Source organism: Anopheles stephensi, chromosome X (assembly GCF_013141755.1).
Source record: "Anopheles stephensi strain Indian chromosome X, UCI_ANSTEP_V1.0, whole genome shotgun sequence".
Lineage (NCBI taxonomy): Eukaryota > Metazoa > Arthropoda > Insecta > Diptera > Culicidae > Anopheles > Anopheles stephensi.
Window position 1 is genome coordinate 12,013,467 of NC_050201.1, and position 23,853 is coordinate 12,037,319.

Below are 23,853 nucleotides of genomic sequence, written 5' to 3' on the forward strand. Positions count from 1 at the left end.
AAGTATTAATCAAACTACATTAAACATACGACTCTACTTCAACCAGTAATTTTGTGGAGACTTATTTTTTAAACCTATTTTTTTCCTTTGACACTACAACCTCGAGATGTCTCGGCCTGCCATTTCTGGCTTTCTGTGACACGTAATTTAATTTTACCGGTAGTAAAGCCTTACGTACGGGGAGGCGGTTTGGATGGGATTTGAACCCCGGCCCTGCCGTGTGAAGACCGGCGCCGTTATCGCCTCGGCCACCGGACCGCCCCATTTTTTTTTTAGCTTTTTAAAATCTACCGTACTAGTAATTTTCCATCACTACTGGCACCATGCGTGCTCTCCGATTTACTATCCTCCATACATTTTACTCCCTAGACCATTAGCACTGGAATTGTTAATATATGCCAAGGGCGATCGATGTGTTTCTATCTGTGTGTGTGCGTGTCTGTGTGGGTGAGTTTGCGATGGCATAAAGCATTCTAATAACATTTTGATTTATGCTACGTGACTGGTCAAAATCAAACATCGGTATGTGCCCGCCGATAGGAGCACATCGGCCCTCTTCCCCAAAAGCATAGCCTGCCAGATATCCAGATGCAAACCTGGTGAGGGATCTCCGTTTATCAGGCAGTTCCGGGAACGTGCTGGAAATATAATGAAATGGGTATAATTTATCTTACGCGCAAAGCCTCGTGCCCGCCACGATAGGACCATGGTTCACGTACCATACCGGTATTGGTTTCGAAAGTTTAGACGAACATTTGTCACCAAGGTACGTAGAGCGTACGTACCTGTGCCAGTACCGGTGCCATGGTTAAATATGGAGCGTCAACCACTTCGCCCTCTGGTGTGTAAGGAAGCATTGCCGTTGTCAATAAAGAATGATAAGTGGGTTGTGGGATGGATCGGTGCAAAGCGAAACCTTTATCTAGTGCAAGGGCATCCAGGAAGTGGCGATAGGGTAGAGCACACGTGCACACATGTTCATGATGAAGTAGTACGGGTTTGTAATAGCTTTTATTCAGAATAAACAGACGTTTGGTGTGCTTAGAGGGTAACACAAGTTTGTAGAATAGACATTACGCTTATACGCTAGGTAGATGAGGTTTATAGAAAGTAGAGCTTTCAACTTCGATCTGAGGATGTTTTAGCCTGTTCGCACCGATCGACACCACCTTTTCTGCGATGTTTGCGCGGGAAACATTGTCCGGGCATCAAGCTGGTAGCTGTAACGAGATAAATCATATTGCAACGCATTAAATCAACCATTATCCCGTACGGTGTACATTGTGAGATCGCGTCTTCAGGATAAGCTAACGAACACAGACACACCAGCACACGTGATCCAACCGGGCGCAGCCTCTTAGAACGTGATCACCGGTCTACAGTAACCCCACATATCAATGTTATGATGTTTCGGGCACTTGAAGCTGTTCGGTGAGCTGAGCACCTTCGCTAGCCAATTGTCATCGATTTCCCGGTAGTGTATCACCCGCACTGCTGTCACCTCCTGCACCGCGCCGCACAGCAACGCTAGGCCAAGCAGCAGCACACCGGCTGCTAGCAAACGATCAGTCTTCATCGTGCACGGTTAGTACGGTCCACACGGTTCCGTCTGGAAGACTGGCTGTGCGTTCGGAAACAAGCCCAAGCAAATAAACAGTTTTCTTGATACAGTATCATTCTCCAGTATCTGTGCCAGGTGGTAGCGTGCTGGTGCCTGGTTAGCTTATCACGCAGCGAAAGGCCGTACCCGACTTTACCTATCACTTAATGCTCCTTGGCTTGAGGCGTTTTTTTTTTTTTAAATTTCCCATTAGAGTGATGGAGTTAAAAAATAAACTCATTGCCCCCGGTGCCAGTGGCATCGATAATGCGCCACTGCTGTTCCGAGAACCAACTCGACAATTTTTTTAAAACGATTTAGTACTACGGCAGATACCGCGACTGTCCGTCAGCTGGCCGTTTCCGCAGCTACTGCCGACGAGATTAGGCGACCGTAGTATGTTGGCTTTCAGGTTCAGGTCCGCACCGTTGCTGGCGGTGTGATCTGTCAATGGGCGCCAAAATATCACTCGTACACCGGTGGCAGGCGGCAGGGCATGGAGCACTAACGCAGTAAGCAGCAGCACTACCGATAATCGTACCGGCGTCCTCATGGTGCGAGATGTGTTACGGAGTGTATGAAGGTGGATGGGCCTATCGTTTAGGAAAACACCAGCTTGCCTGGCCGAGAGAGAGAACACTTTCGCCGTGGGATTGTTGGCGGTGACTGCAGCAAAAGCACGGTACCATCGACACCGAGTGACAGATGTGGTACCGTTGAAACAGGCACACACACGCAGTCGCACACACCACACCTCCTTGCCGTGTACCTTGGTGTGAGCGTGCGTGTGTGTGTGTGTTAGTGTGTGGAGGTGAGTAGGTGACCTAACCCATCACTCGACGGCATCGGGAGTGCCGATCGAGCTGATAACCGGCCTTGCAGAGCCTCGGAGGGTCGAAAATGTTCGACTTGTTGACAGTTTTCGTCTCGTTATTGTCACGTTCCGGTTTGTAGAAGATAACCCGCCGTGTCGTACGCTGGAGCAATTGTACCGATGCGTCTGCTGTGTTTGATTGATACGGTACCGCGCTTATCAGCACGGCCAGCACGACGGGAAGAAGCAGCAGCACACTGTGGCGTAACATGACGCGTTCGCGAAATTCCCAGAATCGAAACTCTGATGCACGCAGCGCGACCGGGTTACGAATGGTGACTGAATCGGAATCCGGCGCGGTTTCGCAACGACTGGCATAAGCATCGGCGGTGATCCACATTCTTGCCTGTTGTTTGCATACACTCGAGCGTCTGATAAGATAAGACGTCAGGCGAAATAGGCCTTTCGAACATTGACGCAGCGGACTAGCACGATCGTGAGTTCGAAACGATTCCCGCCAAAAAAAAAAAAAACAAACAAAACCACTCCCAAACACTCACACTGTTAGCACTGTTTTGGCTTACCTTTAACCTGTTCGCTGCTTTGCAGTACCCAGCCAGGGATAATGCATCAGTGTAGCGGTAGCTCCTCTGCAGCAGTGTGCGTTATCATCGGATCGGCCTCCTTGATGATGATGGTACTTTCGGCTGGATAGCCGCCATATTTGGTTGCAGTGATTGATGGTCGAAAGAGGTAGTTGTAGACGGGATTATGATTCTCGTATGTCGGTGTGGGAAAGGTGCTGTGTTCGGTTACTGCCTGTACGGCCGTCGTCGTTGTATCGTGTACCACCGTCGGTGTCGTACTGGTCGTAGCAGCAGCAGCAGCAGCTGCGCGTGCCTGGTGCCTCAACTGCTGAGCAAGAAAGTGATTCACCAGCGCATTATCGACACCGTACGGTGATGGACGCATATCGGTACGGAACACCTCCAGCACCTCCTCCACGTGCAGCTCGGTCGGCTGCGAAGGTTTGCGGGTGCGCAGATACTTCCTGTAGGTCGGCTGCTCCGGTACGACCGACCGAACCGTAACACTAGCACCGATCGCGACCAGCAGTAGAAGGGCAAGATGCGTGCGAAACCTTCCCATCGCGATGCTGATTGTGGACTAGAAAACGGAAGTGAAGCACCTAAAAATTCTTTCCCCCCAAAAACCAAACGAATCGTGAGCGCGGATCGTACGCTTGACCTTTGATACGTTTTGCGGCGACTTATCAACGACTCAACGCGGTGACGTAAGCGCCGTCCGTCAAGAGTGGACTCTAATTTCGAATGTACCACCTTTCCGCGCACAATTTGAAACGCAAAACGGCGTCCGTTTTCACGCTGTACCAAGCAGCTTTTTATTGATTACCAAGGGGATGGTATGATTTTCCATTCTGCCAAATGCCAGTTCAGTGAGGTGAGGAGTGTTTGCGTCAGATTAGATTCCAGCGATTAGTTTCGGCGCTGGAGTTGTTGTAGCAGTAGCAGCTGATTCCTTCGACTCGCTGCTAAACTTTTCGCGCAGATAGTCACGCACATTCGTCGCATACTCCTTCGCCTTGGTCGTGCCCTTCTTGACGCCGTCCTTCACCTTCACCACACCCTCCTGTACGCCCTCCTTCACCTTGGTGGACAGATCACCGAAGAAGCCCTTCACGCGATCGATCGTACACGGTTGCTCCTCGCTCGAGTCCACCTCGGCCAGATCCAGGTGAGAACGTTGCTCCGGTACCGATTTGGCTGTGGCAATCGCAGCCACAACCAGCAGCACACCGATCGATAGAATCAGCTTCGAACCCATCGCTTCTGCTCGGATTCGCTGTCAGCTTGGATAGCTACTCTACCACACTGCAGGACTGCACTGCTCAACAACCACAAGCGTTCTGTCGTGCTAGCGCTCCGCAAAGCCGTCAATATCCCAAAACGACCTTGAGCGAACGGCGATGACTCGGGCGGATGGAACGAGTTTCTCCAGCAACACACGGCAAAAACAAAAACGAAGCCACAGCTGAGAAAAACAATCGAAAAAAAAAAACGAAGGGATGGTGACGGTTCGGTAGCACACAACAGACCCTAGTTTGGTGAGGCCAAACCTCGAACGTTGCTAATTGCCTCGCGCGGCAGAGAGAACAAAACTACACTAGCTAGTGTGGCGGTAGACCCCGCGATGTATACTGTGGCGCATTGTGGCGAACGCTATGTGCTTCGGCTAGACCCTAGTTTCCCTTTCCGAACGCACGCACATCTTGTGATGGGTGGATGGATACGGGTGCAAACCGGGGGTGGTCTACGAACGTCTTTATAACTGCGCCTCTACTCAGCGCAACGAACGGCAGGCAGGCGTAGTTTTATTTATTAAATAAACATTCATTGGATGAATGACAGCACCGAAGGATGCTGCGCTAGGGGCAATCATAGTCGGCAGTGGAGGTTTCTTTTTTTTTTGCTCTTCCTTTCGGATTATCCCATCCACCCGGGTAAAGGCGCTGGGCCTGGCAGGCAGCTCGGACTCGTTACTGCGACTCGCTAAATAACGTACACAAAACCCCCGACCCAGGGTCATTACCAAGCGCTGGGCGACAAATGCTTTGACCGTCATATACTCGAACCAGGCATCATTACAACTGGGGCGACATCCGACGCCCGAAGAACACAACTGGCGGATACTGGGGACATTCGAATCGTTAAATCTGAATTGACTGTCGTGACTAATTAGCTGACGATCTCGGGCCCGAACGAGAGTGAGAGAGAGAGAGAGGGCGATAGTGATCAGCAGAGGAACACGGATGAAGAATTCGCTTTGCAGCGTTCTAGCGTAACAACCACATGCTGGGCCCGAACACGTACGTAGCGGATTGCAGCTGCAGTTTACAGTGGCAACGTGACATCATTCAATCGCTGTTAGAACCAGTTCGAACAATTCAATTTAACGATCATCTCAGCCCGCCATCAGCACGTTGTTATTCATCTTTTACGACCTAATGGTAATAGCTGCCCTCCATCTCTACAGCTGGTACGAGCCTGTTTAGTCTAGAACTTGTCGCAATATTGGCATCAGCAAACCCCCTGTCAACGAAGCATGCGGAAATGAGATATTTACAAGCTTGCATTCACGACTCGATGACTACGACCTGATCGAGCAAATATTTCGCACAGATGCTTACCACATGTGTCATTTGTGATCGGATTGACTCTCGCCCAACCCCCCCCCCCCTCTCTCTCCCTCTCTCTCTCTTCTTCCTGATATCGTCCGACATCCATTTGTCATAGCTAGCAACCGGGAGCACATCATCCACACCAATTGTTACGTTTGCTAATCAAATCATATTTATTATCTTCTCTTGCTTCTTCTGATCGTCCTACAGCGTTATGGGAGAGCTCTCGTAAGCCCTGACCACTCTGTCAGTATGCATGTAATGTGTGAATGTGGTGTGTGTGTGTGTGAGCCGATTCACCGAGTACCGAGAGCGTCTTGTCGTGTGGCAAAACGCGACCGACCAGCATTAACGGTAATAGAATTAAATTAAAAAATCACACTTCCTAACGAAATGGCGCTCGTCGGCGAAGAGATGGGCTGCGGCTGCGGTGACTGCGAATCGCCCCATTTCGTCAGCGCGGAAGGTTGGGTAGGGTGCGTGGAGTGGGTGAAATAGATGAAAGTGATAGCGTGAGGTGATAAAGATGCTCAGAACACATTTCGACACTTCCCGTTTACCACCTCCTGGCCGCTTTTGCACGCCAACGGACCGGCGATGATGAACCGGTTGTCGACGGCAACCGTCGTCGTGACCGGTGACTCCGTGACGTCTCGCTCGTCCTCACTGCCGTCGAGCGGTTTCACCGCCGTGTAGTCCTTATCGTTGAAGAAGATCCGCTCGTCGTCCTCGTCGTCGTTCGGTACGATGCGCGCCGGTTCGTTCGATACGCCGACCACACCACCGAGCACGGACAGCCCGTTCTTGGAGTCGGCTGCGGGCAGGCCACTGATTGCTGGACGTTCGGTTGATGGGGTGACCGAGCTGGTAAGGGCGGCGGCAGTCGACGTGATGGTGACGTTCGTCTCCTCCGAAGACGTGACCGGCGTGGATGACTCTGGGCCAGTTCCGGTTAGCTTGCTGCGGACGTAGTCGTACCCCTGCAGGACACCGTCCTTCACCGAGGTGGCCGCATTTTCGATGCTCTCCTTCATCTTGGCCGTGCCCTGTTTGAAGGCGGACGTGAAGTCGTCCAGGAATCGGGACATCTTGCTCGTTTCGGTAGAACTCGCCACATCGGCACCCTTGGTGGGTAGGACCGCGTCCAGGGTGGTGGAGTCCGTTGCCGTCGATACCGGAAGTGGGTTGTGTGCCGTCACCGTGTCGATAGGTGTTGTGTGGGCAAGATGCGCCAGACTGCACAGTAGCGCCCCCACACATAACCACACTAGCTGGGAAGCCATCGCTTAACACACTGCAACAGTACGTCCAAATGTCTGAACTTTAGCACAACAATATGCACCAGACACACTTGAACCGACAAAAAAGGTTTGAATGTTGTGTGCTGCGAACGTCACGCGTACCGAAATCGAATACACTTTCTAATTCGGGGTGTGCAAAACACAACACCAACCCCCTAAAAACAAAAACACTCGAGGAAGAAGAAGACACACACCACAAGCTCGGCAACCACCTTCTCGAAGCACCGGAACACGAATGACTTCCAAACGCGGCGAACGGCAATCCCAAAGGCCAAAATCATGAAGATGAAACTGGAAGTACAGCCTGGCGAGCCCGGACCTCAGCAACTCATTACCTCCCGACCTACGTCGCCGAACCGTCCGTCGCCATCGCTCTGCGTAGGTGATGATCGCACCACACACACACACACACACACACAGACAGACACAGCACCATGAGTAATCCACACCTGCAGTACAGGCAGGCTGGGATGCAAATCCAACACAGTGGGCCTCGCGGAACCTGTTACCAGCGACGATATCGCCGGGCACCGATCTCGGCCGCGATGTGTTAGTGACGGGGTTCACGTCAATTGTTTGACGTCTGATCTCGACGCCGCGATTGTTTGATGGAGAAGCGTCTGTTTCGTGATCACGATCATCGCCGTCGACCCCGCCACACGCGACCGGAAGACGCACGAGAGATTGCGGTTTGCGGAAGAGGCACGATTTCTTGCAAGACAGGTTGTGCCAAGCTGTAACGGTTTTGTGGCAAACAGCGGGCAGGAACTAGGGAACCGGTTTTCTGGTGGGAAGAACATTTATGGTACAGTTTTCTGCAGCTCAGGACAGTAAGGTTCTGATTGAAACATTACATATTGATATATCTCGGCTCGTGTCTATGCACGCCATCTTTGGTTTGAACAAATCGTACCGATTCTTTCGTTTGTTTTGTTTGTTGTCTGGATACGAAAGAGAGAGTGAAGAAAATTGCGAAAGAAACACTTTCGCTTCTTCACCATCAACCCATACCCTCTGCAACATCTTCACACCAGAGCACCAGAGCCTCAATCAAATTGATTGTCTCGATAGAGCGCTGAGCGCATGGACGCGGGAAAGAAAAGACTTGTTGATCTGACCATTTTTTATCTGCTCACTTACGGATTAAGGAAGAGTTTGCCCGAGACAGGCGCGCTTTATTGGAACTGCATTGTAGTTACACACAGTTCGTTGACGTTGATGGGGTGATCGTGTCGGGAAGCCGTGCAACAGATTGACCGATACTTTGTGAGGTACGCCCTATCCAAGGACACCCTTTACACCCAGCGCCAACGGTAGACCCTTCTGGGCAGCTCCGGCAACTCGCCGACCGGCACCTTCCTGCAGAAGAGTGAGCATCATTAGTCACGCGGGTTCGAACCGGGGAGAACGCTCACCGATACTTACCACCTTCTTCAGGAACTTCTTGAACCGGCGTCCCTCGCTCTGGCCAAGGCAGACAGCCATCAGCACCAGCGCAACGAGAAAGAGCAGCTTGAAGTTCATCGTGTTGGTAGAATTAGTGATGACACTCGGAAGGATGTAACACAGGTAATGGAGTTCTCCACCATCGAAGAGTGATTATATAGTCCCTTTTTCGGGGACCGACCGTACCGAGCATTGAAAAACGGGGATTTTTTCAACTACTACAAGATCTATATTTACCGAGAGTAGTGTGTAAAATTGAAAATAAATTTGCAGAAGCACCGAACAACATAACAAAGTACCAGGCGTGTTTTAATTTTGATAAGTCGTTGTCTTTGTAGTAAGAGAACTTGAAGTGTACTGCATCTTGTTTGCTAGTTTTGATTACATTTCCTTCCGCTGTTATCTGATTTCTTGTACTCTGAATAGTGGATGATGATGATGATGATGATGATGAGGTGATCCTACGGATCACCTGTTCCTACAGAAGATCTTGGTTAGGTAAGAAACACGTTTTGTAAATGAATATTTTACTAGCTCTTAAAACAGGAGTTATTGCGTACTTCAGCTTCTAGATTCGAATTATAGGCTGTTAAGAACGAATCACAACTATGATTAGTAATATTAACTGTCTGCTAATAACGGGCACATGTTAACTGCTACTAATTAGTAGCAATAACAAAATGCCAAACATTTCCTCTCAATAACTGTTGGCAATAAGACACGATAATCTGACACGTGCTTGTGCCTTTTGCGTTCTATAAATGTCTCTAATCGTATGTCACTAGAGAAAGAGTCCAATAGTTTGATGCACCGCGCGATAACAGCTTGATTCCGAACCCAACAAAGGTAAGCGTTTTTAGAGGTTAATAACCGCACGACGGCTTTCGGCTTCCAAAATCAGCAGGTGATAAACATTCACTCCGGCCAGTAGTCGAAAGTAGTCTGACTAGTATTCATATACGCTTAATTCACGCTAGTGTGTGTTAGCTTCGCCACAGTCGAATGTGCTGGATGTCAGTGGACGATGGCTTTCGAAAAAGAAATACCGTTAGCCGTGCCTGATGCGTCTTTATCATGTGCAGGTCCGAAACCTTCCAACCAGATACAGCTCTCCTGTCCACCCGGTTGGTAGTGCTGTTGAGGTGCGTTAGTGAGTGGACTTTTTGGTGCATGTTTTCATTCTAGGGTAAGGTTCTCAATTGAGACAATTGCTTTGCTCCAGAAACGGCTGTCAAGGCTGAGAAACTCCCCCAAAAAAACGAAATGGGGTCACACAGATCGCCCCAGAAATGGGGATTCACAGTGTGACGAAATATGAACCGGATGATACTGTTAATAAGAAGATGTTGAGCGTGATAAGCTTGACCGATCGAAGGAGTGGAATTTTTCATAGATGACAGCGGTTTGATTAGAGGGTATATTTGAATTAGATTTTATTTGCCTAAAGCATCATCTTCCTTTTCTTCACAGACATGTACACTGGATGTGGTAAAACATTCTTAATCAATTATCAGAGACCTCGTCTTAAGTTCTACGTAGTCATCTTCTTCAGATTCCTTGTCTCTCTCTCTCTCTCTCTCTCTCTCTCTCTCTCTTCATCCAAGAGCCTTGACACCTGCCACCACCGGGAGAGCTTTCTCAGCTGCCTTGAACACACGCTTGCCAACTCCTTCCTAAAGGTCGAAATGGTCAAACAGGTCACAGAGGTAAGTAATGATAGAGGAGACATTCCCAACAAAACACAAAACAGCCATACTTACAATCTTCTTTCCCAGCTTCTTCAGGCGTCCCGCTTCCGTCTGGCTGCAGAGCAGCAGTACCGCCAGAACGACGAAGACGAAGATCTTGTTGAAGTTCATTGTTGATACGGTTCGGTTGGTTGGTTGACTGCCGGTTGATAGGTTGATAGGATGGTTGCTGTCTGAACGCTTCCTGCAGACTGATGATACCGTTGCATCGATCAGCTCAATTTTATATACTGCCCAGCGCCTGTCGAAGAGCGCCCGTAAAAACAAAAACTGAACAGGGGAACCCCCGTCCCATGCTGACTATCGGTAAAAGCGCACGTATTTAATTTCTGTGTTCCGTTTTGCGTATTCCACCTTACGCAAAGTCCCCTTTTCCGGGTTCCGTCGGTGTCGGGGATCCCCCGTGGGGGAAAAAAAGGGAATTCTTCGCATCGTCCTGAGTAAGCAAAAGCGCGCACGAAGTAAGTTGCAAAGAAAGGAGACTGTGATGAAGCATACAAAGGAACAGGAAACATAACAACACCTTTCTCTTGAGCGTGATGCATGTATCGTGAACAGTTGGAAGAAGAGTGTTTTAGCGTTTATCTTATCGCTGTGTCTTGCTTGCACATGTCGTTGGAAAACAAGAGCACTAGATGTGTATCCATATTTATTGTTTTCTCTTCAATCAAGATAGAGGTAAACAAAGTGTGATGTTGATAGAAGCTGATAGGGGAATTCTAATGAACGAGAGAATTGTTTTTAGTCTCTTAAGGTCATTGAATATCTCAAGCTTAACATCGTCAGGAATCCCCTTTTACGAAAATTCGGTAACATCGATCGATGATTAATTCATCCGATCATCGTCCCACCAAAGGGTTAATTATTCCAATTCCTTCTGTTCTGGTTCTTCTGCTCTCGGTTGGCTCTCGAGCCCCGGAAGAGCTAAGAAAGGGGAATTCCCGTCATAAACGACGCAACGTTAGGAGTGTAGAGCTCTCGTGCACTGTTAACATCCCCAAGGTACAAGACAAACACAGACGTTCCAGAGACGGGGGCATCGCCATGCGCAAATTAACAGTTACATCTGATGAACATCTACAAGTCCCGATCTTACGCTTCTACCGTGGGTCTTTATTTAGACCAGGGAATCCCCTTGCGGATGCGCCACGGTTTGCACTTTCGCCCGTAACCAATCGCTTTAAATAGCTTTCCCTGAGGCTGTGAGATGCATCAGTAGTGCTTGCGATCTCTGACCGTGTGGACTAACCGATTCCCTTTCTGTATCCGCCTAAACGGAACCACAACACAACTCCGGCAAAGATGAACTTCACGAAGCTCTTCATTCTGGTGGCGATCGCGGTGCTAGTGATCGTTGGTGTACAGCCGGTAGATGGTGCGCCCCGTTGGAAGTTTGGCAAGCGGTTGGTAAGCGCGTTTTTTCTGAATAGTTCGAACGATAAGTAATTGGTCTTCCCACTCACCTGTGTGTGTTTTGTTTTGTAGGAAAAACTTGGACGTAATGTGTTCCGGGCTGCTAAGAAAGCGCTGCCGGTCGTTGCCGGATACAAAGCACTTGGATAAATGGAGCGGACCTGAGCTGGAACCACCATCGATTAAGAACCACCCGCTAGCGACAATTAATTAAGCACGTACATGCGCAGAGGAACTCACTTGTAATGGCATCCATTATCAAATGTTTCATTGATCAACCGGTGGATCAGTGGCAGCAACCGTAAGACTGAGGGTCAACCGAATTCGGCTAGAAATTGTAGATGACGTTAACAGACCAACGACGATTTGTTCTGGTTTCGGTCTACTGCTTTACAGTATTTTCGTAGCTAAGCTCTAATAAAAGTGGACACAGATGTCTATTTCATAACCATAATGCTCGCTTCTTCAACATTAAGTCCATTTACCCTTGCGAACCGAACTGCAAATATGCGAAAAACGAAAATTGCGCTCCTTGAAGTTCATCGCCATGAACGCCATGGGCGGTAAGGTGGATCCGGTGGCGAAACTCGTGCCACTCAATGTCACCGATGGTGTGAAGTAGAAGAGACGACCCGAAACACTGCTTTGCAAATAGGAGGAATAACGCGAACGTGCGAGATAGTAAGGATGACTCAATGCGTGGCCGTTGGAAGATGCGCCACAGCGCAATGCCATCGTGCCGCTAACCTTGAGGCACGATGGCGCGCACCGAGGTGGGACCGATCGGTCAACATTTCGACACATCGGCGTTCGTTCGGCAGGCCAACAGTCAACACGGTGAAATGCAAACATTTGATGCAGCGCGGTGTACCTATGGTCGAAAAGCTTCGTCAGCCATTTTATTGCGATAGGATCATTCGATGGGTCCACCCGGCTGGAACGGATTGCTCACGAGCCTAGCGGGGGTTAACCATTTTTTGCGCCACCGGCGCGCTTGTCTCTTATCTGTCAGCAGCAACCGTACGTCTACCCTACACTCAGATTACGATCTATAACAACTAATTACAACACCAGCTAGAATAGGGGCACATAAACCGCTACAAAGAAACCCTCCTTTTATACCCGTGGGTGCCTACGTACCGTACGTTACGAGCTATATATACACACACATCAACCTGTACTACACTAAGCGGCTGCGAGTCCCTCGAAATGTGTGGTTTAAAGTATCTACTATCATACTCAGATCAGGTGTACAGCTAAGCCTATCCTTACGTTAAACGTTGAAAATGGTAGTAATGAGTTGAAGTAGCTCGACGCAGTTTTGTCTACGTTCTAGCTGTTGGGCCAGCCATGCAGTGCAGGTCGATTAGTGCATTCCGAATAGGGACGAGTTTAGCATCATATCACAGTGAGGAATTGCGAACTTAAAGGAATCGGTACGCGAAGCTTAAGGTTTGATGATGTCCGCATTAACCTCCACCGTTAGGTTGACATTGATCGGACCGGCCGTCTTGTTGCTTGGTGGAAATGCCGAGTTCTTTAGCTCTCGCTTGTAGTCATCGATGTTGTACTTGGTTTGCTGAGGAGTAGAAATGTTAGAAACTTATTAGAAATAAGAGGATGACATCAGCAGCACCAAGTGCACTCACATTCCACGCATCGTTCCATTCGAGTCGAAACAGTTTCTGTAGACCGCGGTAGTTACGGTTCAGGATGCGTCCTAACTCAGCCCGTGAGATTCGATACTTCGGTGTTGTACTAGTGGATGGATCCGGTGTAGTTGACGTTGTGCGAGGCTGATAAGAGTGAGAGTGTGAAGGAAAGACGTCCAAGGACGGTCATCAGTATCGGTATGGGCAAGAACCACCTGTTACGCTACGCTTACGTCCGGTGTTGTCGTGGTGAAGGTGTCCGTGAACTCATTGCTAAGCAGATCGTAGACGTTCTTCAGCGTGTAGGTGGTGTCATTGTACTGCTGATACAGCAACGAACCGAGGTGCGTTATCTTGTGAAAGAACCCCAATCCTCGAGGCTGTCTGACATGCTAGAATTGGACAAGAGACCAGAACTGTTGGTACACACACACACTTTCTAAGCGTCCCCAGCAAAGCACACGTACTGGTTTGTGAGCGGGATACACATCGGCACTGATGGCACTGGCCGCTAGCAGGAACGCAACAAACACAAGCTTCCCCGGGCTCCAAACGGTGGCAAACATTCTCGGTCGGGGATGGCGCTGCAAGTGAAATAGAGCGGCATCAGCTAGTATTGTGGTGACGATTGCAGATTTGATTGTTTGATGCGGTGTATGGCTGATCGGTGCTGTGGTGCGTCGCTAGAACGCACGCAGGATCGAGACGAGAATCCCGAGCCGATGTGAAGTCACGCACGGAAAACACTGGCCTGATAGTCTTGAGCGAGCACCACGAACATACTGTCACCGACCGACACTTCCTTCTCCTGTGCGGATGACATTCGACTTCGACCTTGTGGGTAGTTGCACACAGACGCCGTAGAGCGAGCTTCCTCGATCCAGTTTTGCTTGTCTTGTTGGTGCACAGATCTGTGTGTGTGTGCACTAGCATCACCTTCTCTTAGGCTACACTGAGTCACCCCATACCCCTCCCTTGTATCCTTGTTTGATGAAGGTCGCCCTAGTTGATGAAGCAGACCGAACACTACCCGGCCGAAGAGTCCAATCGGACAGAGAATGGCAGTAAGGCTGAGATTACAATTAGGGTATGTTTATATCGTTATAAAAAAATCGAAACAAAAAGTGAAAACCACCGGGTTTACTACGCGTGCGGGCACCTGGCGCATCGTGATGCAATATTTTTACGCGACGCGCGACCTTGCGAGACATTACAAGAAGTAAAAGTAAACACTCGCAGCACTTGCCCGGTCAGACAAATCGGGACAGATATTCGGCTGGCTACACACATCTCAGGCAGAGCAAAAAACAAACACTAAAAAATCACTCACTACAAACAACCAAACACGCTTAAGCATAATAGTGATGCACTCTTCCTGGTGGAAGTATATACCCGAGGCCGTGTTAAATTCTGGTAGGACACCAACCTGGTGAGCACTGTTCTGAATCGGGTACCTGGTACGCGTCACAAGCACAGGACTGTAGGCAGCGGCCACTACATTGGCGTGGTGTATCGCTCGAACCGAAATGACTAACTAATGTCTAAGCGCCAGCGGTGAGATGTATCACCGAGATCGCCGCTGGGGACTACTGCTAGATCGCGTCCCCTCGCGCTGCCGGCTGGCCGCACAGCAGCGCCAGAGACAACAGCGAGAGAAGGGATGGAGGCCACACGCGCGTACGCGCTCGGGTCGATTCTCCGGCCCGGGCAGGGCTTGTCCATCCGTGGAGGTGACACAGGGCGTCGTTGGACGTGCCATCGTGCCATTTAGCCATTGTTGTGTGTGAAAACCCGAGTGCTACGATCGAGTGTGCGGGAGATGCTGCTGCTGAGCGTATGGGCCTGAGGAAGGAGCACCGTTGGTCGGCGCCATGATGCGAGGCGTTTCTTGATGTCGACATGCAGTTCGGCGATATGCACCAGAGCTTGAGTTTTGGGCTGTGGTCAGCTGACCGACAGCGTAAAAAGAAGCCTATCCCCCCCCTCCCCCCCGGGGCCTGTATTAGTACTCTACTCGACGCTCTAAACGTTGAGCGAAACCAGTCGGGCAGAGATGAAGCGCGTGCTTCAGCGCACCCATTGACATCGATAGCTTCACCTATATCGAGTGGACTATAAACATCGAATCGATCCTCCTTCTCTGAAACATGCATACACTCCCCATTGGCCTACTGCTTCCCAAGGCTCACTAGATCACGATCGACTACTCTAGAGTGCGCGAGCGCGCGCGCGAAAGAAACACCATAACACATTTCCATCCTTGTCCGGTGCGTTTGGAACCAGTGGCAGCAACAAACGTGGCGTAACTTCCCCGAACAAACCGCCACGACCTTGACTCGTTTTGTCTTTCACTTATAGCTATCTTTCCAACCGCTCACCGAAGCGTGTGCAAGCCGCGCTCTTGAGGCATCTCTCGGTCGGGGAGTTTGTTTACCCTGTCAAAACTATCGGCAGCGCGAGGTTCGTTCACATTGGCCTCACAATGCTTTTATTGCGATCCGAGAGGTAGGAGTAGATGTGTTGTTATTGGTTTCTTATTGGATTAAAAAGTAGATCAGGCTGATTGGTGAGCTTACACCGACTAGATGTTGATGGATGACTACTACCTGAGCTACAACTTCAGGGAGTTCTTAGTGTTTGTGTACTTGTTCTACAAGAATAGCTTGTAAACAAGCTAGTTGTCACTTCGGTTCAGTGAGTGAGTAGGATGGGAAAATAAAACAGGTTAACACAGCTAGGAGCTAAAGGTTACAGCATCCCTTCTACTGCAGGTCTTACGTTACGCTGCATGTACACAAGGCGCACTCCGCCGACGTGAACTTTCATACTCTGTCGTGGATCACAACCGAAAGACGCCATATTCTATTGATTTTATTTGCCTCCGAGCAAGGCAGCCAGCTCCGTTACCTCCATCCGAGTAACCTTCTTCGGGAGGCAATCTAGTCGGATTTTCTTTTTTCATTTTTCGTGCCTCATGCACACAATACCTCCACAATTAAGCGGGGTCCATTACATGGTTAATGCGGTTGTTTTTGCTTACGATCTTAGTCAAGCGAGTAATAAATCATGCCATTACCATGGGTTCGGTAGTGTCGTTAAGGTGACGAAGGTGATGGATTTTAAACTTGAAAAAGCTGAACTCTTTCCTTGACCAGAAGGTGACATGGTGCTGTGAAAGGTGTGTCAAATCGGCACTCGGAAGTGCCCTTCGTCGTTGGGACATGGTGGATTTTTTTTTTCTTTCCGTTCCGTCGTGTCAAGGTGAAGGTTTTCATTTTAGGACCACTCGGAGTTGGAGAACTTACTCAAAACGAGATCAAATAGCTGTTGTGTGCTAGTTACAGGTGTTGTTTTTGTTAACTCTCCAATGAGGAAATTAATATCACCAGTCAAAGGCTCTTAGGTTCTCCGTAAGACCTCATCACATCACAGCTAGTCATGCGTCTCGTTAGCATAGATATTGCTTCCACGGTTCGATAGGAAGTAGCTTCCACCTCGCATTCCAACACTTGCGTGCGAACGCATAAAAACGCAACAAATAGAGAACATAATCATTGCCCTTGGGTGCGTGTTCTAAGCGTTTAGACGTTTTTCACAATTGTGTACGAAGCTGCCGATGTCGGATAAGATGTACGCCGGTGTACTGATGGTGATGATGTGCATCTATCTAAGCGTCCGACGATTTCCGCCATAATCAATGCAATGTTTGATTGTTTACATCGAAACAAAAGGTATCTGTAATGGACGCACCGCTTACAGTGAAGCGCACCGTAACAGGTGCGTACTAGCAGATGTAATCGGCGCCACGATCGCCAACCATGTCCATAGAATGCTGGAGGTTCGTAACATGCGACGTTACGCAGTTTCTCGGACCACTACGAACCAGACACTACGTGCGCAATGCGAAGGTTTCGTGCGAGATACAGCAAAGCACGAACGCGAAAACAAACCCTGCTCAACCAGGAAAAGCTCCCAACACGGTAGAATGCATAGAATGGGTAATAACATTTATTCGTCAAAAGGCTTATATCTTACAGCTCTAAGAATGTAAACAGCTCTGGAGCTTACTTAACGCTAAACAAATTACGAAACCTTCTAATTCTTCGCCATCTTGCCCATCGCCACACAGCGCCGTCCGTTGTAAACCTTACCCGCCGGACAGTCTGGCATTTTGAGGTTATGCGGGTTGATCGGTGCAACTGGTGCGGTTTGGTCGCGTTCCTGCTTCTTCTGGTCACGGCGCAGCTTCCGGTCCACCCGTTTCTGTTCCTGCTCCATCTTAATTTCCTTCGAGCGGGTGCGTACCTTCTGCACTGCCTGATCGACACGCTGCCGTAAGGTGGTACCGATGGTAGACTTCATGGTAGTCACTGTCGTCTTTTTGGCGGTAAGCGATCGTCCCATTCCTAGTGGAGTTTCGAGCAGGTGAGACTTTAGCATCCGGTCACCGGCCATCGACTTCATGGAGACATGCTCGGAGGAGTTCGTTTCGGAGTAGGTAGATTTGTGGACACGGCGCAAACGGGTGCTAGAACTACGCAAACCGGACAACAGACTGGCGGACGAAGTCTCAGTGATGAACAGCACCAGCAGCACGGTGAACATGGTCACCAGCTTCCACTGCAAAATGTTTCGCGATGTCGCCATCCTACTTCCTCCGGGGATTCTGAATGATGTCTTTGATTGATGAGAACTCAAGAACAGCAGGAACACGCAGGCACAGAAGAGACTTTCCGAAGGAACTTCCAAAACAACTTTGGACGCTTACTATGCGACGAGCCGGCACAGAGAAAGTCTTGAAACCTGTCCCACGGTTGGCTTGCAACTGAGGCAGGATCTGATGCGGTCGGCCAGTTTTTGGATTGCCGTTCACCAGTCTAGCCTGCATCTCCAGGACCAAAACTATATCTGTCGCTCTGTCACAGCGTTCACAACTGGTTGCAACTTCCTTTGCTACTCGCACGCTTATCAAAAGCAGCGCCTGGGGTGGGTAAGTCGGTTCCCCATGAAGGTAGCACACAAGACAGCAAACAGACAAAAAAGCGTGCACCAAAACTCTTAAACTGGTTAGTGGACACCACTGGTTTGCTGGTTTTCGCAAATCGGGTGAAATGCCGCTTCCTTTTGTTTTTTTTCTGTAGCTCAACTTTGGAGAATGGTGGTACCCTCCTCTTCTTGGAATGAGGGGAGAGCCATAAATAGACCTTGAAGTATACACACCGAGACAGACCCAGAAGAACTCGTTTGTGAGCAAAATATATCACCTTGCTCCAGAAGCTCCCCCAAGTATCGGCCCATTGCATAACAGTCGCGCGGCCTCCTGTCAACGCTGGTCGCCAGGAATTGGGACACCGCGGAGATGGCCTTGATTGCTTGTACGTGAGCGAACGTGTGGGTAAGCATACTGCCCTCGGGGGGTCAGTCGACTATTAAATACACCAGCCACCACGCAAGGCCACTGACCCCAAAGGACAAGTGTCAAAGTGTAGTCGATAAACTGTTCGGCTCAACCTGCATCTTCGAGTGATCAGTTGTGTAGCACTGATCGCCGACAAAACCGTAAAGACGCGCTTGCCGCACAGCAAAATCATTTGTTTCTCATCATTATGCCCTCATCACGCAAAGGTGTTGACGGGGTGAGTAGTAGGCGTGTGAGAAGCTTGTTCTAACATCAACCTTTTTTATAGCTTACCTTCCCATTGAAACAAATTAACTGATGCTGCTACGCGTAACACTACACTGTTGACAAAATGATGACAGTTCGCATTAGTACCGCACAGTGGGAGTGTGTGCGGATCAATTTAGGACATATCAGGCTGGTAAAAATTGGGGAGGGGGGGGGGAGGTTGGGGCTAGCCTAAGCACTGCGTGCCCTCAATTACCTGCCTCAGCATGCGCTATTTATCTTCCGTAGCAAAAGGCTCTCAGCAAAATGGCGACCTTTGACAGCTGCGGCCGTGTAGGTAACCATTAGGTAGCCTCCGTAAGATGGTCGAACCGTTGCCATAACAGCTGCCCCAGCGAATCGATTACAAACGGTCAACTACAGCACGAGGGGTTTGCAAGCCCTGCCCGGGATAGGCCGGCTCTAACGGGGCTTGCTCAACGCGCTCGTTAAGAGCGACGCGCCACTTTATTAGCTCCTTACGGGTGCGCTTTGTGTTTTGCGATAGGTTCGGTGGTTGCGAAAATGAAAAGAAGAAGAAGAAAAAACAGACAGTGCCGTATGGATGGGCGCACTGTTTGGAAAACATAAGCGCGAAGATGCCGCGGGCAAATTGTGGACGCACCCATCGAACGGCTGTGCGACACGGTACGTCACAAGTAATTTGTGGCTGGTCACAAAATTAATCTAAAAATAAATTTGGCTGAGTCTCTCGCAGGGCAGGCGACCGAGTTGGGAATGTGTCCCTTGCGGATTTTTTTTCTTTTAACATTTTCCCTTTCGATTCCCGCCTGCTGGTTTGCTATTATTTAATAAAACAGCGCTTTCCAAAGAGACAGGGGAGCGAAGACGATCGGCCGCACGATCGCGAAAGGAAATTGGAATTGAGTTCACGAAACTCCAAAAATCGACGGCGACGACGTCAAAGTAAAAAAAGAAAAGGAACACAAGAAAACTTCACCGACTGACCAACTGACCGAGCTGCGGTGTGTCGAGCGTGAAAATGCATAAACACTTAACCCGAAAGCGAAAGACGGCACACGGCCATGTTTACGGCGCACAAATCGAGTGTGAAAGTGAGAGTGAAAACATCGGCACATACACACCCGCAAGCGAGACAGCGAGAACCGCCAAAAGCAACGCGTCGGGGCACACGCTTCTCGTTTTCGTGTTAAGTCTTTATTTTCGCAACGAAACTTTTTTTTGAATCTATCACACAGTGGGTCTTTTAGTTTTACACATTTTTTTGCTCTTTTAACCGCTCTAGATACTTTAGATAAATACTAAAGTTTCAGATACATCACAAACGAGCCTCGACAAAAAAAATGGTTTTATAGGGCAAACAAGGAACGTTACATTAACGCTGTTGTGCTAATCCGTGCGCCGGGCAAAAAGGTCCGTACAGCGCGCAGGCGAATTAATCTGGAAAAGGTTGCGAAAAAGTGTGATGTTAGCCCGGGCACGATCTATCATCCCGCGAATCAGGATCGTTAGAAATAATCGTGATGTGGTTAGCCCACTGTGTGCGGTAGTAGCGGTTAGTAGCGAAGGTACCTTTGACAGTTCGAAGTACAATCACTCATGCATGTGACGTAAACGTAATTGTTTTTGATTGGGTTTGCCATTTGGGTTTTTTTTTGTTTCGCTCGTGTAAGTGTCCTAACCAAACTAATTTACATAGTAAACGGTATTGACTAGCGTTTTGGGTTTTTAATCAATGTTTCTCTCTCTCGCTCTCTCTCTCTCTCTCTTTCATTGTGTTTCCTCTGTTCACATTAAAAACACAACAACAAAAACTCTCTTTCCCGTGTCCTTCACGCGTGGAGGTACGGCAGGTGAATAAATTGACATAATTGGACTAATAGATGTTTTCAATGACCACCACCGCATCCACCACATTCCACATTGATTTCTCACCGGCTTCTACCAAGCCTCTATCTACCTCTCTCTCTCTCGCACACAGAGGCTCATTCCGCAATTAAAGCTCACATCACTCTCTTCACGTAACACTGACACTGGCCGCTCCGTATGCGTTTGATTAGCTTGACAGGCGTGTAGACATCGATTGGCATATTGGACTCGTGTCGTCTTTGTTGAAGGAATCGATGCGAGTCCTTCTTTTGGTTTTACCAACACAAGCTCCCGGTTGATAGCATGGGACACCCTGATCGAACTTGATCTTGCAACCATCTTGGTTTCACCAAATGTACCTTCCAGCTCCAATCGATTTTTTTTTTTCGTTTATTTATAGAGGCTTTGGGTCTTTGAGACTTCATTCGCCTCTAGCTCCAATCGATTGATTTCCCACTCCTAGGTTTGATTGTGCCTTGGTGGGTAGTTTGAAGTTGTCGATGTATTTCCCCTTTTTCGCTAGAACTTAACCACACGATCAAAACCGAAGTTGAAAGACCCTCTCACAGTTGGCGCCGTTTGAAAGCGAGAGCGTGGGCGCCTACACCGTCTACCAGGTGATGGAATTCCTAGCCGCGATGTAGCAATCGCGTGATTGCCGCTTATTGCACACCACCAGAGACCACATATTTGATGGATTTCGATTTTCGTTGTTTTAAATCGTTACGCAACATGGCGGAGTGAGTACGGGTGAACCAACCGAGCTGCCGAAATATAGCGGGACGATCCGGGCACGATGCGTACCTTTATCGCGAGTAATTTACATATTGACGGTGTGAAAACTCACCGGTGGACATGTTTATTCAACGCATAGGTCAAGTTTTGTGACAAAAAAAAGACTGACTGACGCCCCGGCATATCATCTGGAAGACCTTGCCGTATGCATAATCTCAGTGACTACGAGCGGTCAAGGTGGACCAGAGTTAAACCGGATCCAGCAGCCATCCCTGAATGATGCACATACACACACACATGCACGACAACCTCTGGAATGTTGACGCCTTTGCATACCTTGACGTGTAATACTTGCTGCAACTTCGATTGCCCGGCCGGGTCAGGATTGTCCGCAAGCCGAGTGTCGTACACAGTCGTGCAACGCGTCTCACCACCAGCAACACATTCTGACACAACGAGAACTGCTCCAATTAATTACACACTACCTGTCACTTGGCGAGGGACACACTGTCTGAATCCTCCCGGGGTTTCCCCAAAAAAACGCCCCAAAACCTAGCCTTAAAACAAAACCACCGCAGTCTACGAGTGCGAACTCTTGATCGTGGCAGAAGCCCGCGCGTATGTTCGCATACGGATTAAGTTTGATAGTGCAATTGCAGGCTCGCGCGCACCGCACAACAAACACAACAACCACAACATCAACAAAACGGCACCTCCACCAGCTGGGCGCTGCGCGTAAAACATATGCGCGCGGTTGCGTTGGCTGCCATTGCACACCGGCGTATCGATGAATGGTCGGCGTGGACGTTGTTGCTGTTGTTGTTGTTGGTGTTCACTTTACTACCTCCCTTCTTTTTTTGTGTGTGTGTATCCCCCTTGTGCTTGCCTTTCGATCACTCGCACTTGCTCCCGTTTGAATGGTTGGTCGTAATCGTTAGCTTGCGATCTCCTTCGCACGTACGGATCGCCATCGCTTTACGCTCCTTCCTAGTTACCATTTATGAACCCTCGGATGGTAAAAGGGGGTGGTAGGGGGTTGGTAGAGAGAATCACCCACTAAGAATGGGTGGGGATAGTTTCAATCGATCGAAGTGCGTATTGAGTGACAGTTCGATTACATCAATTGCTATGTAATTATTCTCCCTTGTTAACTAGTATTGGTTCCAATATAACAGCCTGATCATACAATGAGATTTGGTGAAAAAATTGACCAAATTCACTAAATTATATCTCAAAACTTATTTTCTTTAGTATGAAAACAAGCGGATCTTATGAAGAAATGCATTCCCCTATCAAAACTCTACCGCGCATAAAACAGATACAACCAATTGCATACTTTCAGGCGGAAACCAATGAAAGCGCAAAAGCTTTCGAAAGATCCATCTAGAGCTTTCGAGTTGAAAAAAAGCACAATGCTCTAAAGCTTCGTTTAAGACAAAATAAGAAGGTTACGCCTCAAAGAAGAAGAAAAAGGCGGTAAAAATTAGCAAGTTTCTCTTGCTATCTGTTGCTAATTGCATAATTGGACTAGTGTAATAGTTTATAAATGCTTCTTTCGAATTGCAATTTTTATGTATTCTTACGAAGTATGGTAGATGAAATTTTGTGAAAACTTTATGCTAAAACAATCGTAAATCTTGAAGAGCAACAGCATTTAAAATATCTTTAGAAATGGCTCTGCAACTTCAAATGGACGACCTTTCAATACTAGGTTCTTTGACTTTGCAACCAAAGTCCCAGAAACCGTCTTGGAAAATGCCAATCCGTTTCCATCAATCTTGGTCTTGGTCTTGGACATCTTTCTCCGCCTGCGGTTGCATCTGATCTCCGATAGGTTCGAGTTCCACCAGTCCTACTTATGAGCTTGATGTATTGCTCAACGCCTCTCAGAGAACTGCCCAACTTTGCCTACACGTCAGGATATCTGCATCGGCGTACGGATCAGCTAGCTTTTGCATTATTCTCCCACGTCATATGCCCTGCTGACACATACCGCCTAAGATAGTGCTTAGCACCCGTCGCTCGCTAATTGCGTGTGCATAGGCGTCATCTGTCAGAATAGTCTAATCGTAGTCATAGAGCTAGTGATTGATTGTAGAGGATCAATAGAAGTATCGGTGTGCGATATTTCGTACATTTTGTGTGTCGCTGGAGTCTCTTAGATCGCACAAACTTGTGGAGTCCGTAGTATCTTCTTCTTTCTTGACCTAACGACCTCTTAGGTTATTCCTGGCTTACTAGTCTTATTGATTCCGCATAGTTGGATAGTCAGTCGCCATTGGCAGAACGGCCCGGATGAGATTTGAACCCCGGTCCTGCGGTGTGAAGACCGGCGCCGCTGTCGCATCTTACGTCGGGAGTCCGCAGTATGCATGATCTGAAATTTGTTGTTTAAGCTGTTATTCGATGTTGCGGTTGTACCGAGACAG

At 48.7% G+C, this 23,853-nt stretch overlaps 7 protein-coding genes across 11 annotated transcripts; 1 reads left to right on the forward strand and 6 right to left on the reverse strand.

Moving 5' to 3' along the window:
• Positions 1-977: 977 nt before the first annotated feature.
• On the reverse strand, positions 978-4,865 carry LOC118508080. Of its 2 annotated transcripts, none has more exons than XR_004905738.1 (2): positions 1,758-4,865; positions 978-1,220 (listed from the first exon to the last, which is right to left on the reverse strand). XR_004905738.1 is itself a non-coding variant. In XM_036047552.1 (2 exons), exon 1 carries the CDS (start codon positions 3,561-3,563, stop codon positions 3,045-3,047), a length of 519 nt encoding a protein of 172 aa, XP_035903445.1. In that variant the 5' UTR covers positions 3,564-4,865; the 3' UTR covers positions 978-1,220; positions 2,999-3,044. The 2 variants fall into 2 exon arrangements, 1 of the variants encoding a protein (XP_035903445.1); XM_036047552.1 differs by having other exon boundaries at positions 2,999-4,865.
• LOC118508120 lies at positions 3,788-4,700 on the reverse strand. Its single transcript, XM_036047631.1, has 2 exons — positions 4,552-4,700; positions 3,788-4,466 (listed from the first exon to the last, which is right to left on the reverse strand). Exon 2 carries the CDS (start codon positions 4,257-4,259, stop codon positions 3,897-3,899), a length of 363 nt encoding a protein of 120 aa, XP_035903524.1. The 5' UTR covers positions 4,260-4,466; positions 4,552-4,700; the 3' UTR covers positions 3,788-3,896.
• An 897-nt stretch (positions 4,866-5,762) lies between the features above and the next one.
• LOC118507919 lies at positions 5,763-7,885 on the reverse strand. Its single transcript, XM_036047223.1, has one exon. It carries the CDS (start codon positions 6,894-6,896, stop codon positions 6,144-6,146), a length of 753 nt encoding a protein of 250 aa, XP_035903116.1. The 5' UTR covers positions 6,897-7,885; the 3' UTR covers positions 5,763-6,143.
• Positions 7,886-8,034: 149 nt separating this feature from the next.
• Positions 8,035-8,503, reverse strand: LOC118508176 (cecropin-C). The gene is made up of 2 exons (XM_036047730.1): positions 8,340-8,503; positions 8,035-8,273 (listed from the first exon to the last, which is right to left on the reverse strand). Exons 1-2 carry the CDS (start codon positions 8,436-8,438, stop codon positions 8,193-8,195), a joined length of 180 nt encoding a protein of 59 aa, XP_035903623.1. The 5' UTR covers positions 8,439-8,503; the 3' UTR covers positions 8,035-8,192.
• Positions 8,504-9,768: 1,265 nt separating this feature from the next.
• Positions 9,769-10,317, reverse strand: LOC118508181 (cecropin-A). The gene is made up of 2 exons (XM_036047742.1): positions 10,121-10,317; positions 9,769-10,033 (listed from the first exon to the last, which is right to left on the reverse strand). The coding sequence occupies exons 1-2, from the start codon at positions 10,217-10,219 to the stop codon at positions 9,956-9,958; spliced, it is 177 nt and encodes a 58-aa protein (XP_035903635.1). The 5' UTR covers positions 10,220-10,317; the 3' UTR covers positions 9,769-9,955.
• Positions 10,318-11,219: 902 nt separating this feature from the next.
• LOC118508162 (cecropin-B) lies at positions 11,220-11,975 on the forward strand. Of its 2 annotated transcripts, none has more exons than XM_036047717.1 (2): positions 11,220-11,515; positions 11,594-11,975. In XM_036047717.1, exons 1-2 carry the CDS (start codon positions 11,411-11,413, stop codon positions 11,669-11,671), a joined length of 183 nt encoding a protein of 60 aa, XP_035903610.1. In that variant the 5' UTR covers positions 11,220-11,410; the 3' UTR covers positions 11,672-11,975. The 2 variants fall into 2 exon arrangements, with proteins under 2 accessions (XP_035903610.1, XP_035903602.1); XM_036047709.1 differs by having other exon boundaries at positions 11,302-11,511.
• A 414-nt stretch (positions 11,976-12,389) lies between these two features.
• Positions 12,390-22,183, reverse strand: LOC118508061. Of its 3 annotated transcripts, none has more exons than XM_036047528.1 (5): positions 21,761-22,183; positions 13,641-13,757; positions 13,407-13,565; positions 13,171-13,317; positions 12,390-13,100 (listed from the first exon to the last, which is right to left on the reverse strand). In XM_036047528.1, the coding sequence occupies exons 2-5, from the start codon at positions 13,737-13,739 to the stop codon at positions 12,969-12,971; spliced, it is 537 nt and encodes a 178-aa protein (XP_035903421.1). In that variant the 5' UTR covers positions 13,740-13,757; positions 21,761-22,183; the 3' UTR covers positions 12,390-12,968. The 3 variants fall into 3 exon arrangements, with proteins under 3 accessions (XP_035903421.1, XP_035903429.1, XP_035903413.1); XM_036047536.1 differs by lacking the exon at positions 21,761-22,183 and adding an exon at positions 14,628-15,110; XM_036047520.1 differs by lacking the exon at positions 21,761-22,183 and adding an exon at positions 14,600-14,940.
• Positions 22,184-23,853: the final 1,670 nt, after the last annotated feature.